Source organism: Stegostoma tigrinum, chromosome 18 (genome assembly GCF_030684315.1).
Source record: "Stegostoma tigrinum isolate sSteTig4 chromosome 18, sSteTig4.hap1, whole genome shotgun sequence".
In the NCBI taxonomy this organism is placed as follows: Eukaryota; Metazoa; Chordata; class Chondrichthyes; order Orectolobiformes; family Stegostomatidae; genus Stegostoma; species Stegostoma tigrinum.
In genome coordinates this window covers 31,253,775-31,267,427 of record NC_081371.1, presented here as the reverse complement: position 1 = coordinate 31,267,427, position 13,653 = coordinate 31,253,775, and the positions used below count along the sequence as shown (strand labels likewise).

At 38.8% G+C, this 13,653-nt stretch overlaps 1 protein-coding gene across 12 annotated transcripts in view; it reads left to right on the top strand.

The window, feature by feature from the left end:
- The window catches only part of dock4 (dedicator of cytokinesis 4), a 402,360-nt gene that overhangs the window by 126,929 nt on the left and 261,778 nt on the right, over positions 1-13,653 (top strand). For all 12 annotated transcript variants that reach the window (XM_048548410.2, XM_048548411.2, XM_048548409.2 and 9 more), the window contains one exon: positions 3,644-3,728. In XM_048548410.2, the coding sequence (XP_048404367.1) occupies positions 3,644-3,728 (85 nt within the window). The remainder of the gene's footprint in view (positions 1-3,643; positions 3,729-13,653) is intronic.

The following is a 13,653-nucleotide window of genomic DNA, read 5'->3' as shown; positions in this document are numbered from 1 at the left end:
ATCTGCCAATCTACTGAAATCTCAGTTCCATGGTGTAAGTATACTGTTCCAGAACAGTTATGAATTAAAACAGAGCCTTGAGTTGAGATGCCAGACTCGCACAACCAAACCTGATTACATCTTCATTGAAGATCTAGACCCACATATGCACAGATTCAGTCAGAGCTGTCAAATGATTCCTGAAATGGGAACCTGATCACCTGATCTTATCTAATTAGTGGTACTGAGGCTAATTGTATTCCTCCTAGGGTAATATCTGAGACCTTCCTGGTCTGATTTGCCCAGATATTGCCTGAATAAACTTGTTGATCCACTATTTACTTCTCATTTACCTCTTTTAACCTTTAAGATATTGTTCAAAAATGAGGAAAAACCAAGTGGTTTTACCGAGAGGTTCGAAGGTAAAATCCTGTGTCAGGCTTGGTTGTAATTTTATGAGGTCAGTAAGTGGAATTCTACTTCACAGAGGCTAATTCTTAATACTGAACTGTAAGTATTGGCAGTTGCTTTGTTCACCAAGATAATACAAATTGTCGACTATATAATGTATACACAGAAAATGAAGCTGAAGCAATCTGTAATGAAATCTGTCACTAAGATGATAAAGATAATAGGTTATTCATAAATGACAATACAAGGATGCCACAACCTATTTTTTTTAATTGTTCAGTTGTCACACTCATTGATGCAGGAAATTAATATAGATTGATCAGTAAATGTTGAGACCCTAATTTTCAAGTCACAAATTGTGTTTGAAGTAGGGCCTAAATACCTGCTCTCTTACTGTAAGTATTGTTTGTATGTTTTCTTCCACTAAATTCTGAATATTCAAAACTTTACGTTGTGCTTTGCAGTGACGTGTATGAATTGCAATTGCACCTGAGATTTTTGAGAATTTCCTTTGAAAGAATGGAGTCCAAAAGAAACTTGTTTGTTTTGAAAATGTTTTTGATTTCTTATCAATCACTGTCACATTGTACTTTCAATGCAATAATGACTATTTTTGAAATTATAGTCATTTTGGAGGCATTTTCTGATTTTTCTTGCTGCTTTAATAGCTTCTGAGAGCATGTGAATGTGGACATTAAAACAAAACCAGCACATTAGAAATAACGCTCAAAGAGACTATTTGAGTCATGTCTGCGCGAACTCTTTTTGCTAGAGCAATCTAAAACTAATCCTAAAACTAACAAACTGTTCTGTTGAAGCATCACTGGATTTGAAATGTTAACTCTACTTTCTTTCCACAGATGCTGACAGGCCTGCAGAGTTCCGCCCGTAATTTCTGTTTCAGACCTGCAGCATCTGCAGTTCTTTGTTTTCTATTACCAAAACTAATCCCACTATGCCTGACACTTCTGAAGCTTTGTAGCCACCTCAACCTCAAAGTTTTATTTACTTTAAATGTGAGATGTCTCCAGTATTTCCTGGAAAATCTTAGCATGCCCTATCGCCATGTTATATAATTTTGTGTATGCCATTTCCATCACTCTAGTCCCTTATATTTTTTAAATGTCCTAATAATTTTCCAACCAGATGAAATTGCCATTGGCTATCCTCTTTGTCTTAATTTAAAATTATTTTAGTTGATCATTTCTATGTTCCGACTGATATACTAATAACTGCTATCACCAGTCGCTTTAAAGAATCAAGTTTTCGATCTGTGGCACTTTCAGTTTATGCCTGATGCCATGCCGATTCTGAATTTTTTGCTTTAACAGCTACTCCAGGCAGATTTTCAGAAATATAAATAGGATCTTTAGCGTTCTAATATTGCATCCATATAGGTTTGTGATCTGTCATGTGGTTAGCCCTGCAGCCTCACAGCGCCAGGGACCCAGGTTCAATTCCCACCTTGGGCCGCTGTCTGTGTGGAGTTTGCACATTCTCCCGTGTCTGCGTGGGTTTCCTCCGGGTGCTCCGGTTTCCTCCAACAGTCCAAACATGTGCAAGCTAGGTGGATTGGCCATGCTAAATCGCCCATAGTGTTTGGGGGTGTGTGGGTTATAGGGGGATGGGTCTGGGTGGGATGCTTCAAGGGGCGGTGTGGACTTGTTGGGCCAAAGGGCCTGTTTCCACACTGTAGGGAATTTAATCTAATCTAAATGTTACAAACTTGATCATTTATCAAGGGGTAGGCAGAATGTGAATTGACTGCAGAGATTTGTGAGTAAGAGATGATGGCAGGTCATGTGAAAGCTGTGGTATTGTACTAAATTTCTTAATTGTGCTCCAGTCAAATTTGTGATAGATTGAGCCTTGATAAACCACAGTTGATGCATTCAAACACTGTGATTTAACAATATACACAACAATGTCATTAAATCCATTCTGTCAACATTTAGAATTAAAAGTCAATTACTTTACTTCAGTAACAAGTACTGTCAGAAAACATTGCAAACTCTTAAAGGTTTATTGACAGGGTTTAACTTCGCTGTGTTGAAGGTTTTTCTCTCAACAAATGATTTATTTAGGCTATTTAGCTTATTATTTAGCTCTCTGATGAAGGGTCTAGGCCCGAAACGTCAGCTTTTGTGCTCCTGAGATGCTGCTGGGCCTGCTGTGTTCATCCAGCTCCACACTTTGTTATCTTGGATTCTCCAGCATCTGCAGTTCCCACTATCACATCACATTTATTTCGGCTATAGTTGTACTGTAGTGACCAACCTGACATTGGTCCCTGTCTCCGTTGACCCATGTTGCAGCATGCAATGACCTAAGGCTGATCACAGCTACCTTTTTACAATATTGTCCAGATGATGTTTGGTTCTAATGTTAAAGAATTTTATTTTGAGCATCAGAAGTACACCTGGGCATTTTTGAAATGCAGCTCTGCATCAAATTTGAGTTTAAACACTGTTGGAGCAAATTGTACACTGTGTGAAATTCTTTGTGATGTGGTTTCACTGCAATATTCCCTTTGTAATATTGTTAGCCTCCTTCAAAAGTGCCTGATTGCTTATTAAGAGCATTTGCATGTCTTGCGATAATGAATAGTGCATGGTAAGTGCGAGTGTTTATTCCATTGCATTCCTTGCCAGAATTTAATCTTATATCCTCGGCTTATTCAAAACTCTGTTGCCCAGATTCCAACTAACACCAAGTCCCAGTCACAATCACCTCTGTCCACTGGCTTGCATTTATACTTAATCCAGGAACACATTGATTTTAAAATTCACATCTTTGTGTTAAAATCCCACAAAAAGCAGTTTCTTTCCTGTCTCTGTAAACTTTTGCATGCTTAAAATTCTCCACATACGCTCTGTTCTTTTCCTGGTTTCTTGTATGCCCTTCATTCCACCTTGACTTGCTGTGTTTTCTGTTGTTTTGGTGCTTTATACATTCCCTCCCTCAACTTACCCACCTTTTAAATGACCTCCTCTTTCATCAAACTTTAGTTATCCACTATGTACCTTCCTTTGATTTGACATTAAGCATTATCTATTACCTGCCTTCATAGTCTTTTAGGATATTTTGCTGTGTTAAAGGTGTTACATAAATGCATTTTTTCCCAAGATGAGTTACCACAGTTTGGTACACTGCTACGAAATCAAAGTGCGACCTGATAGAATATCTTACGTATTTAAAGTACTTGAAAATTATTCAGTCTCAATCTATTATGTTCTTTTATTTTCCTGAACAGACAAATGGGCCTGGATCTGGTTCCAAGGAAAGAGTTCAGTATGGTGGATCCTGATGAAATCAGTGTCACAGAACTGTACAAATTGGTGAGCATGTCATAAATTTTTTATGTCGTTACATTGCTGTTTAAGATTATTCAGTGTTTGAATTTTAGTTTATAAGTATATTTAAGTTAGTAAAACATTTTTGCATGATTTTAAAATTTCACAGTTGTAGACAGAAGCTGAGGAATCAATGGTGTCTCCCTTGAACCTTTTACTGTTCTTTTTGCATTGCGGAATAGCTGAGGGAGAAACAGAAGGCAAAGTGTAGGGAAGTTAAACAAGCATCTGAGATTATCTTAACCTGTTCTCGTTGATCATCACAACTTTTCTGCAGATGCAGGTGGCTAGTTTATCTAGTCCTATGATACCTGTTCAGAAAGCCACCCTTCCTTTACAAAATAGTAGCCAAATGCTGCCAGACAGCTGCAGACCTAGCTTATAAGGCAAACCTTCAGTGGATTAAAATCTGATTACATGACTTCACTAGATGAGCCCTACTATAATGCTAAAATCTGCTTATCATTGGTTGGTGTTAGTGCTCCAGTTATCAAGGCTGCCAGCTGGAAATTCATCCTTCATACAGACGTTGTCCCCTTTCTTCCTCCAAATCTCTCTCTTTCTATAACTTGAGAAAAAAGAAGATAAACCGGTTTCCTCCTGTTTGCTCATGCATTATCCTCAATTTGCTTCAATTCTTGTGCGGCCATCTTAGCTTCCAACATAAACAGTTAGCAGGCCATACTACTGTAGTTGCTTGAGGGAATTTCTATAAGTCAACAGGCAATTGAGGTGGTATTTCCTGAGAATAAAAGAGAAAATGTGCCTGTGCATATGCACATTGTGTGCATCTCCCTTCCATCCGTGGGCTATATGAGAGTGGCTGGCATCCTATGAATTACAAGTGAATTTGTTATATTCAGTCTCAAGGATATTTATAGTACAGAAGGAGACCATTCATCCCATCATGTCCACATTGGTCAATTAGGTCCTGACTGTACTAATATTTTTTCCACTTTTTGGATAATAATCCTGGAGGCTATGGCATTGCACGTGATTGTCTAAATACTGCCTGAATGTTTTAAGGGTTTCTGACTTGACTACTCTTTTAGGTAATGAATTCCAGACTCCCACTAGTCTCAATGTGAGGAAATTTCTCCTCAATCCCCCTGTTAGCCTTCTACCCCTGAAATTAAATCTTTGCCCCTTGATTATTGACTCATCTACTGATGGAGAAAGGGCCTTTGTATGCATGCCGTTTGATCTTGTACATTTCTCTCTGTCAAGTCCTCTTCCACTCTTTGCTTCAAGGAAAACAGCCCAAGCTAATCCAATCTTTTCTCATAACCCAGGACCTCCAGCTCTGGCAGCCTCTTGATAAATCTCCTCTGCGCCCTCTCTAGTGCAATCATGTTTTTCCCCATAATGCAATCCACTAGTGGTATAACCAGCATTTTCTGTTGCTCCAGCATGTCCTCCTTGCTCTTCATTCCATGCTAAGGCATAAAGCAAACATCCCATAAGCTGCCTTGACCACCTTATCAACCTATCTCACTGCATTGAGGGATCTGTGAATATGCAGGCCAAAGTTCCTCTGATTTTGAGTACTTTCCATGGTCCCACCATTCATTGTGTAATCCCTTACCTTGTTAACCCTTATTAATTACCCCTCATTTTTCTAGGCTGAATTCCATTTGTCACTGTTTTGCCCACCTGACTAGTCTGTTAATATCCTACTGTGCTTTATGACCATCGTCCTCAGCGTTTGGCATCAGACCAAATTTCATTTCATTTATGAATTCTTGGTCATACCCTCTACATTGAAGTACAAAATCTGAATATACTGCTCTGATATGGAGACAGATAGCTGAACCAAATCAGCCTTTCTACATCGTATGCACAACGCAGTAAAAGTAAACCATCAAAAGCCCCCAAGAACAACTTTAGTTGTTCCCAAACTCCATGAATAATTAATTCCAGACACCAAGTTTGCATCTTATACAAAAGACAACTATTTATTCAATGCACAGTAATTTTAGCAGAGGAAAAGTTAAACAACAACGTAAGCTGATTAATATCTATGCTTTAAAGTTTGTGTCACCTGTAGACAGGCTGGTTAAAAAGGTGGTTGGCATACTTGCCTCCATTGCTGAGTCGCTTTGAGTAAAGGAGTTGGGGTGTTATGCTGAGGTTGTACAGGACATTGAAGCGTCTTGTGGAATACTGTGTCCAGTTCTGGGTGCCCAGTTATAAGAAGGATATTATCAAGCTGGAGAGGGTTCAGAAGAGGTTTACCAGGATGCTGCCAGGTGTGGAAGGTTTGAGTTAAAGGAAAGGCTGGATAGTCTGGGACATTTTTTCACTGGAGTGTAGGAGGTTGAGGGGTAACCTGATAGAAGTGTAAAATAATGACATGTATAGATAGGGTTGATGGTGGTTATCTTTCCCCTAAGATGGGGAATTTCAAGACTAGGGGGAGCATTTTTGAAATGAGAGGAGATAGATTTAAAAAAAAAAGACATGAGACAATTTTGTTTTAATACAAAGGGTGGTTTGCATGTAGAATGAATTTGACAGTCACCCATCTATCTGACTGACCCTGCTGTGTAGTAACTTCTCTCACTCTGTGCCTTATATATGGCCTTAATATCATTAAGCCAAAAAAACTTTCAATAACACCTTTTATATAAAAGATAAATGACCTTTCATTGCCTTCAGAAAATAATGTTAAAATGTAAAAAACTTAAGTATACATTGTTTAAATATATAAAATCTACCAATTAACTGAGTAAACATAGGCTATACCTTCTGGCTGTTGACCCTCCCCTTCAGAATGCTCTGCAGCCATTCCATGACACATTTGATCCTGGCAACCAGGGTGCAAAGTACCATTTTGGAGTTGTGTCCACAGCTCCATCAGCGACCTGTCTGCTCCTCTCACTAATAAATCCTCAACTATTATTGTCCTTCCACCCTTCTGCATTAGTTCTTCCAAAACCTAGAGCAGCTGACTGCCCATGTTTGCATTTTCTTGGCTCAAGTCTACCTCCAGAGAGAAACTGTTGCTCTCGCCATTTTCCAAGGCTGGATATGGTTTGAGAGTGAGGCGCACTCAGATTCTCTTGCTAACCACTTGGTTTCCCTCAGTCTGGAGGTCATTCATTCGCTCTCAGCCTTCACAGGCTTAAGCTGTTGATTGACAACATCCGGAAATGTGCTATCCACAAATCCCTCAGCCTCTCAGCTTGAGTTGCTCCATCTAGAGGCACCTCCTGTATATGTAGTCATCCAGACTGCCGAGGTAGTCTAGACTTTTGTACATAGTGCTGGATGTGTAAATCACAGGCCTGAGCTCCCCAAACAAACCTTAACTTTACAGAGTGCTTGCTTTTATTTTGCTATTTGCTCCTTCTTAACTATAGACTACTTTTGTTAATATCACAAGAAAATCCAGAACCCCTCAACGTTATCAAGAAGTTTGAAAATTTAGGTTTGAACATCTGAAATACTAACACATAATATGAAGTTTGAAGTTGTAATTGCAGTCTTAATTTAAATCAATCCCCAAACACTCAAGGAATACCCTGCAGTCACCTACTTGTTCTCCTGTGACATACCATTGCAATTTAGTTGAAGCATTTCTGCAGCTAGTCTGCCTGCTTCTGGACCTCTTCATGCTTGATCACCCCGAATCCCACAAATGTCTGTCAGACTGCCTGCTTCTGTCTCATGATCCCCTCAATGTTGTTCACTGCTTGTTTTGGGGTCCCTGCCTCTCCTGCTCCCCCCTGTTGCTGTTATTCTGTTGAAGAACACAGCGGCCCATTTACAGAATGGTTTTATTAAGTCAAATTCCCATTGTTACAGTGCAACACAGCTGCATCATCTTGTTGCAGGAGACAAGTAAGAGACATAATCATCAAAGAATTTCCAGGGAACTATCCTGACCTACTGAAATGTTGTTAGTGCATTCTTTATTTCATTCAGTCATGGGATGTGGGCATTCCTGGCCATGCCAGCATTTTTTACCTATCCCTAAATTCCCAGAATCTCTATTACTGTGGAAGTGGAGTCACATCTCCATCTCCTAGGTAAGGATGCTAAATTTGCATCTCAAAATGACATTCACAAACAAGATGAATTTTTAAGGCAATTAACATGGCTTGCTTTTTAGCTCCAGATTTCTATTGAATTCAGACTTCATCACCTGCCATGGGTGGTATTAGAACCCATGTCCTCAGAATACTTAATCTGAGGTTTTAGATTACAAATCCAGAGACATGACCACAACACCGCTCCAATGGCTTGGCTTCCCTTCTCTCCAAATTTGTTATATTGGAATTATTCCACGTGGATACAAACCTAGTATTCACCCAAACGTTTGTAAAATCTGCAAAAATGTCAAATAGAAAACACCAATTATTCTATGGACACTGCTGCACAGCCATGAGGCATTGTTATGTCATTTCCGAGTGCAGCTTTGAAGCATATGTCTCCTGTTTTAAAATCTGTGTTTTAACGTTTCAAAAAATTGTGACCGTCTGTCATGTTGCACCACTTTATCAACCATAGGGAAAAGTCATGTAATTAAATAACCTCCATTATGAAAAGATGGAGAAAAACAGACCAGGTCTGCAACAAATTTACATTGGTAATTCTGACCTGTTTAAACTAATTATTTAAAAACTCTGTTTTTGCATGTTGAATGAGTTGACATTTTTATTGAAATGATTATTTAAATAAAGTGTTGAGTTTTCAATGCATTATCACAAAATAAACTGGCAAGAATGTTATTTCGTAAGTTATGGTACTGTTCGCGATAATTCAGGTAATTAATGCTGTCTTCTCATCACCGACACTCCTCAAAGTTTACTTCAGCGAGGATTCGCCCTGTTTTAAATGAGCAAAATTGGCCACATTTTCTTAAGCTAGAATTCTTTTCGTCTGCAGTCAGTGTTCTGTAAATCCAAATTCATGCCACCACAGGAGTTTGTCTGGTACAATTGTGTGACTACTTTAATACCCAGGCAGGGTGCAGGGAGCTGTAAAAATGTTAGACCCCTATCCTCTGATCTCGTCACTGAAATTACAATTAAATTCAATTAATAACGAATTTAAAAATGTCTCTCTCGATTGGTAGATGACCTAAAAGTCCTATCAGGCCATGAGCTGAGTTTCATTCTCTATATACATGCCATTTTGATCATGAAGATTGCCTGTTTTCATCTGTACAACTTTGTTTCTGCCAATATCCCAAAGTCAAGTACCCTAGAAACTCCTCCTTAATTATCTTGCCTCCAAATTTCTTCGAAGTTCTGTCACCCTTCTAAACTGTTCCCTGTATGAAATACAACTCCTTTAAATTCTTCTGCCCATGTCCTAAAACATCTGTCTTCTATCTCTTTTCATCTTTTGCCTTCTCATTATTCCCTGCATCAGAATCCTCATTTACTCTGATATACAAATTCCTCAAAGTCTTTGCTTGTGCAAAGTTCTACAGCTACTTCCATCTTATTGTCTGTATCCTTGGTTTTAAAAAAAAGACAAGTGAGAACCAAGCTGAATGTAGAGAATGCAGAGGGGATTTGAAAAAGGAAATTAAAAAGGTAGGGACAGAGCCTGAAAGAGACTGGGAAAGAAAAAAAGGGATTCAAAAGTCTTCCATTGGCATTTACACAGGATAAAGTAGTATGAAGAGATATGGGGCCAGTTAGTGACCAAAAAGGGGATCTGTGTGTTGAGGCACAGGGCAGGTTGAAGTACAAAGTGAGCACTTTGCATCTGTCTTGACCAAAGAATAGGATACTGTCTTAATCAAGGTGAAATCAGGGTGGCTGAGATACGAGGTGTGCTAGAAAGTAATACAGAAAGTATTAAAAAATTGGCTAGATTTAAGGTTTATGCTTCACTTCAAATGGATGGGCTACATCAAATGATGCTGAAGGAAGAGACGTTGAGTATTATCTTCCAATCTTCCTTTAGAGATGAAGGTTACACCATGGATTAGAGAATTGCAAATGTTACAGGCTTGTTGATGAATAGAAATGCAGGTAAACTGAACAACTACAGACAAGTCAGTTCAGCCTTCCTGTTGGGAAATGTTTCGGAAACAATAATCTGGACAAAGATAAATTTAATTGAATTAATGCTGATTAATTAAGGAATGTCAGCATAGTTTTGTTAAACACAAATTGAACTAACTTGATTGACGTTATAGCAGAGTAGGGTAATGAAGGCCTTCTGATTGATGTGGTGTTTTTGGATTTTTTAAAGATGTTTCAAAAAGTGTTTGATAGCCAGGTTTGAAAGAATAGAAAGGCTTCTGTCTTTACCTCAAAACCAAAAGAACTGTGGATGCTGTAAATCAGGAACAAAAACAAAAGTTGCTGGAAAAGCTCAGTAGGTCTGGCAGCATCTGGGAAGACAAAAAAAATCAAAGTTAACGTTTCGGGTCCAGTGACCCTTCCTCAGAATTGTCCTGTCATTTTCTACTTGTTGGATCATAGCAATCTTTTATAAAAGTGAATAGGACCTAATTGCTAATTTATTGGGTGTTATGTAATGTGACTGTGAAAGAAACACACTGTTTCCTTGCATATTTCAAGGAAAAGAGAATCTTTGTTGTAATTTGCTTGGTCTAACATAAATAATGAAATGTTCTGGCTTTCATGTACACGTGCATTCCAAGGTTCACATACAAGCACAAATAAATGGGAGGATAAATTAAGTAGTCTCTTTTAAAAAAAACTCTAATAAAAGCTAAGGTAACAATGTGTAGAGCTGGATGAACAAAGCAGGCCAAGCAGCATCAGAGGAGCAGAAAGGCTGACGTTTCAGGTCTAGACCACACAGGTCGTTTAGCTTTATGACTTGGAGAGTTTGAAGCTGAGCTTAATAATCCTTCTGAATTCAACACAGACAATTTAAACATGTTAACATACCATTTGTATCATTCCTTATGGAGTATATTTCAGCTGGCTTACTTCTTAATACCCCGCCTGTAATGGGTCAAACTTGCAGGATAGATTGGGAACAGAGAGAGAGGGACCCTACAATAAAGGGGACGGTAGCAAATTGAATGTGAAATTGACTGAGTGACAGGAACTGGAGAATAGTAGTAATCAGTTGATTTTTGGAGTCAATGAATGCGCCTGTTGGATTTTCCAGGGATACCTGGGCCACTGTTTATCTTGATATATATCAATGACCTAGACCTTGGGTGTATAGGGTGCAGTTTCAAAATTTGCAGTGGCACAAAGCGTGGAAGTATTGGGAACTGAGAGATGGACTAAGATGGACTTAAGGGGCATAAATATGTTGGGCAGACACATGCTAGAGGCGAGTGAGATCATATGCTTTTGAAGCGTAGAAAGATGTTTGACAAAGGGTACAACTCTTAAAAAGAATAGACATCAGGACAGATTGATTGAAAAATTGGATGGGAGGTGCATATGTGATCCTGGGCGTTCAATATAGAGACGCACAGTGCAAAAGCATAAAAATGATGCACCTTTGTAAAACATTGATTCAATCTCAACTAGAGTGTACGTTCAGTTCTGGGCACCACAGTTTAGGGTGTGATGGCTGTGGAGAAGGTGCAATAAAGATTTGCGAGAATGTTTCTGGGGCCTTCAGTTATGTGAATAGACTAGAGAAGCTGGTTTGTGCTTAGAAAAGAATGGCGGAAGGATAAAAGCAAAATAGTGCAGATGCAAGAAATCTGAAATACAAACACAAAATTCAGGAGATATTCAACAGGCCTGGGAAACATCTGAAGAGAGAAATGGAGCTAATGTCTTGTGTCTGATGTGAATCTTTAATACAAGAGTGGTTACTGAGTAGAAAAATGGTATTTTACAATAATGAAAATACTTGGAACACAAGTACTGGAATTTTCATTTTTTTATATATTTGTCTGTCTTTTAGTGCAAATTTATATGAACTTGATCTGGTCAACAATTAGGAGAATTGCATTTTTTTTGTGCCTTACATGGTTTGCTGATTCAGACTTTCTTTTACAACAGTTATAGATTTATAATGAAATCCTTTTTTTTTGTTGTATATCCTTTGTGTGTAAGCCAGCAAACCATGAACATTGTAACTATAGGGAAATAGACAGTTCTAGGACAGTTCTGATGGCTGCTAAATTCATTCCTGCCAAGGAACAAGGGTGGATTTTCTTGAGGTTTCCAATATATCATTTAAAGCCACCTAAGAGACAGAGACACAGATGTTCCATGCCCCTCTAATTGTTACTATCAAGTTGTGCCATTGAGTGGATTCTGTGTAGTTGGGGCTAAGTAAAAAGTTTCAAGAACAGATGGTTACCTCTGTGTAGTTAAGGATCTGGGCATGTCCGAGAGATTAGACACCAGTAAGTGCAAATCATTTGGAGTTGGAGCTCAGCAATGTCCTAGAAGCTATGCTAGGTTTGGAAGTAGCCAGTGAACTATTAATAATGGAGCTCAGCTGGAGGGTTGGGGTTGAAAAGCCCAAAAACAGCATTTGCTCATGCCTTTGAGTGAGTTTGGAGTTGTGGAGGAGAGGGGTGAGCCGAAGCTGACTGATAAAACTTTCCATGAAAACAAAATGCTCAAACTCAACAGGTCTGGAATCCATGGAGAAAGGGAAAAAAAAAATTAATATTTCATGTTCAAAATAACACTCCTGGGAACTGAAGGGGGCTGGAAAATCCTGTAGAGTAGATAAGAGGAGCAAGATGGGAAAGGTGCTCCAGAGTGAAAGTCAGGTCAATGGTGGGAGAGATGTAATAAAATTGAAGAGTGGGTGTTACTAAATGAAAATAGATCAGCTCTGCGGGGGGATAAGAAAATCACATAAGACACTGGGGAAGGGAACTTTAACCAAATGGAAAATCAAGTTCATAGTCTGAAAAGAAGTTTGAGTTCTGCCTGATTAAATGCTGAAACGTAGTTTTCAGCATATTGAGCGTAGAAAGCCTAGACACCAGAAAAGGTGATCTACAAGACCATGGGCAGCCAATAAGCAGTCCTTTTGAGACAAGCCTGAAGGTCGTGTCTTTTAAGGGAAGAACTAGAATTCCTTGTAAATTTTTAATGAGGTTTGATGACCGACTGCGTAACTGTGTAATTTAATGACTAGGGATTGCTATAAATCCCTAGGGTCTGTCTTAACTGCATTTGTTATTTGAAGTGCTCTATGGGATGTCTGACCATAGTCTATGTAGAAATTCTATGAATCAATTTATTTGTTACCTGTATTTACCTTTGGTCAATTCTAATTGGATGTTTGATATGCATAGTAGATTTGTACTGCAGCTCTAATTTTACATAAAAAAGTTCATTGTTGTTTTGCAACACTTTCAAAGTCTTGTCTCTTTATTCTTTGAGTACCTGAGATCGTGATCTTAGTCCACTTACATAAGTCAATATCAGTCACTCGCCAGATGGTAACATTAATTTAGTGGTCTAGTCTGGGATCTTAACAGTTTCCTGGTCACGATTACTGACATTAACTTTATATTCCAAATTGATTAACTTAACTTAATTGAAACCACCAGCTCCTGTGATGGAATTTGGATCTATATCTCTGGAGCATTAATCAGGGCCTTGCATTACTAGTACAGTGCCATTGACCCACTGCCACCATCTCCCCTCTGAACTTATCCTGCCTGCCAGACTTAGCTTCAGAATCAGAGAAGAAGTACTAGCGAGTTTTGAGAAGATTTGTAGCTCAGGTTGAGGTTCTGGATGTGAGTTTGCTCGCTGAGCTGGAAGGTTTGTTTTCAGATGTTTCGTCACCATTCTAGGTAACATCATCAGTGCGCCTCCGACGAAGCGCTGGTGTTATGTCCCGCTTTCTATTTATGTTGGGTTGGTGATGTCATTTCCTGCGTTGGTGATATCATTTCCTGTTCTTTTTCTCAGAGGATGGTAGATTGATTTGGAACCAATGTGTTTGTTGATGGAGTTCCGGTTAGAATGCCATG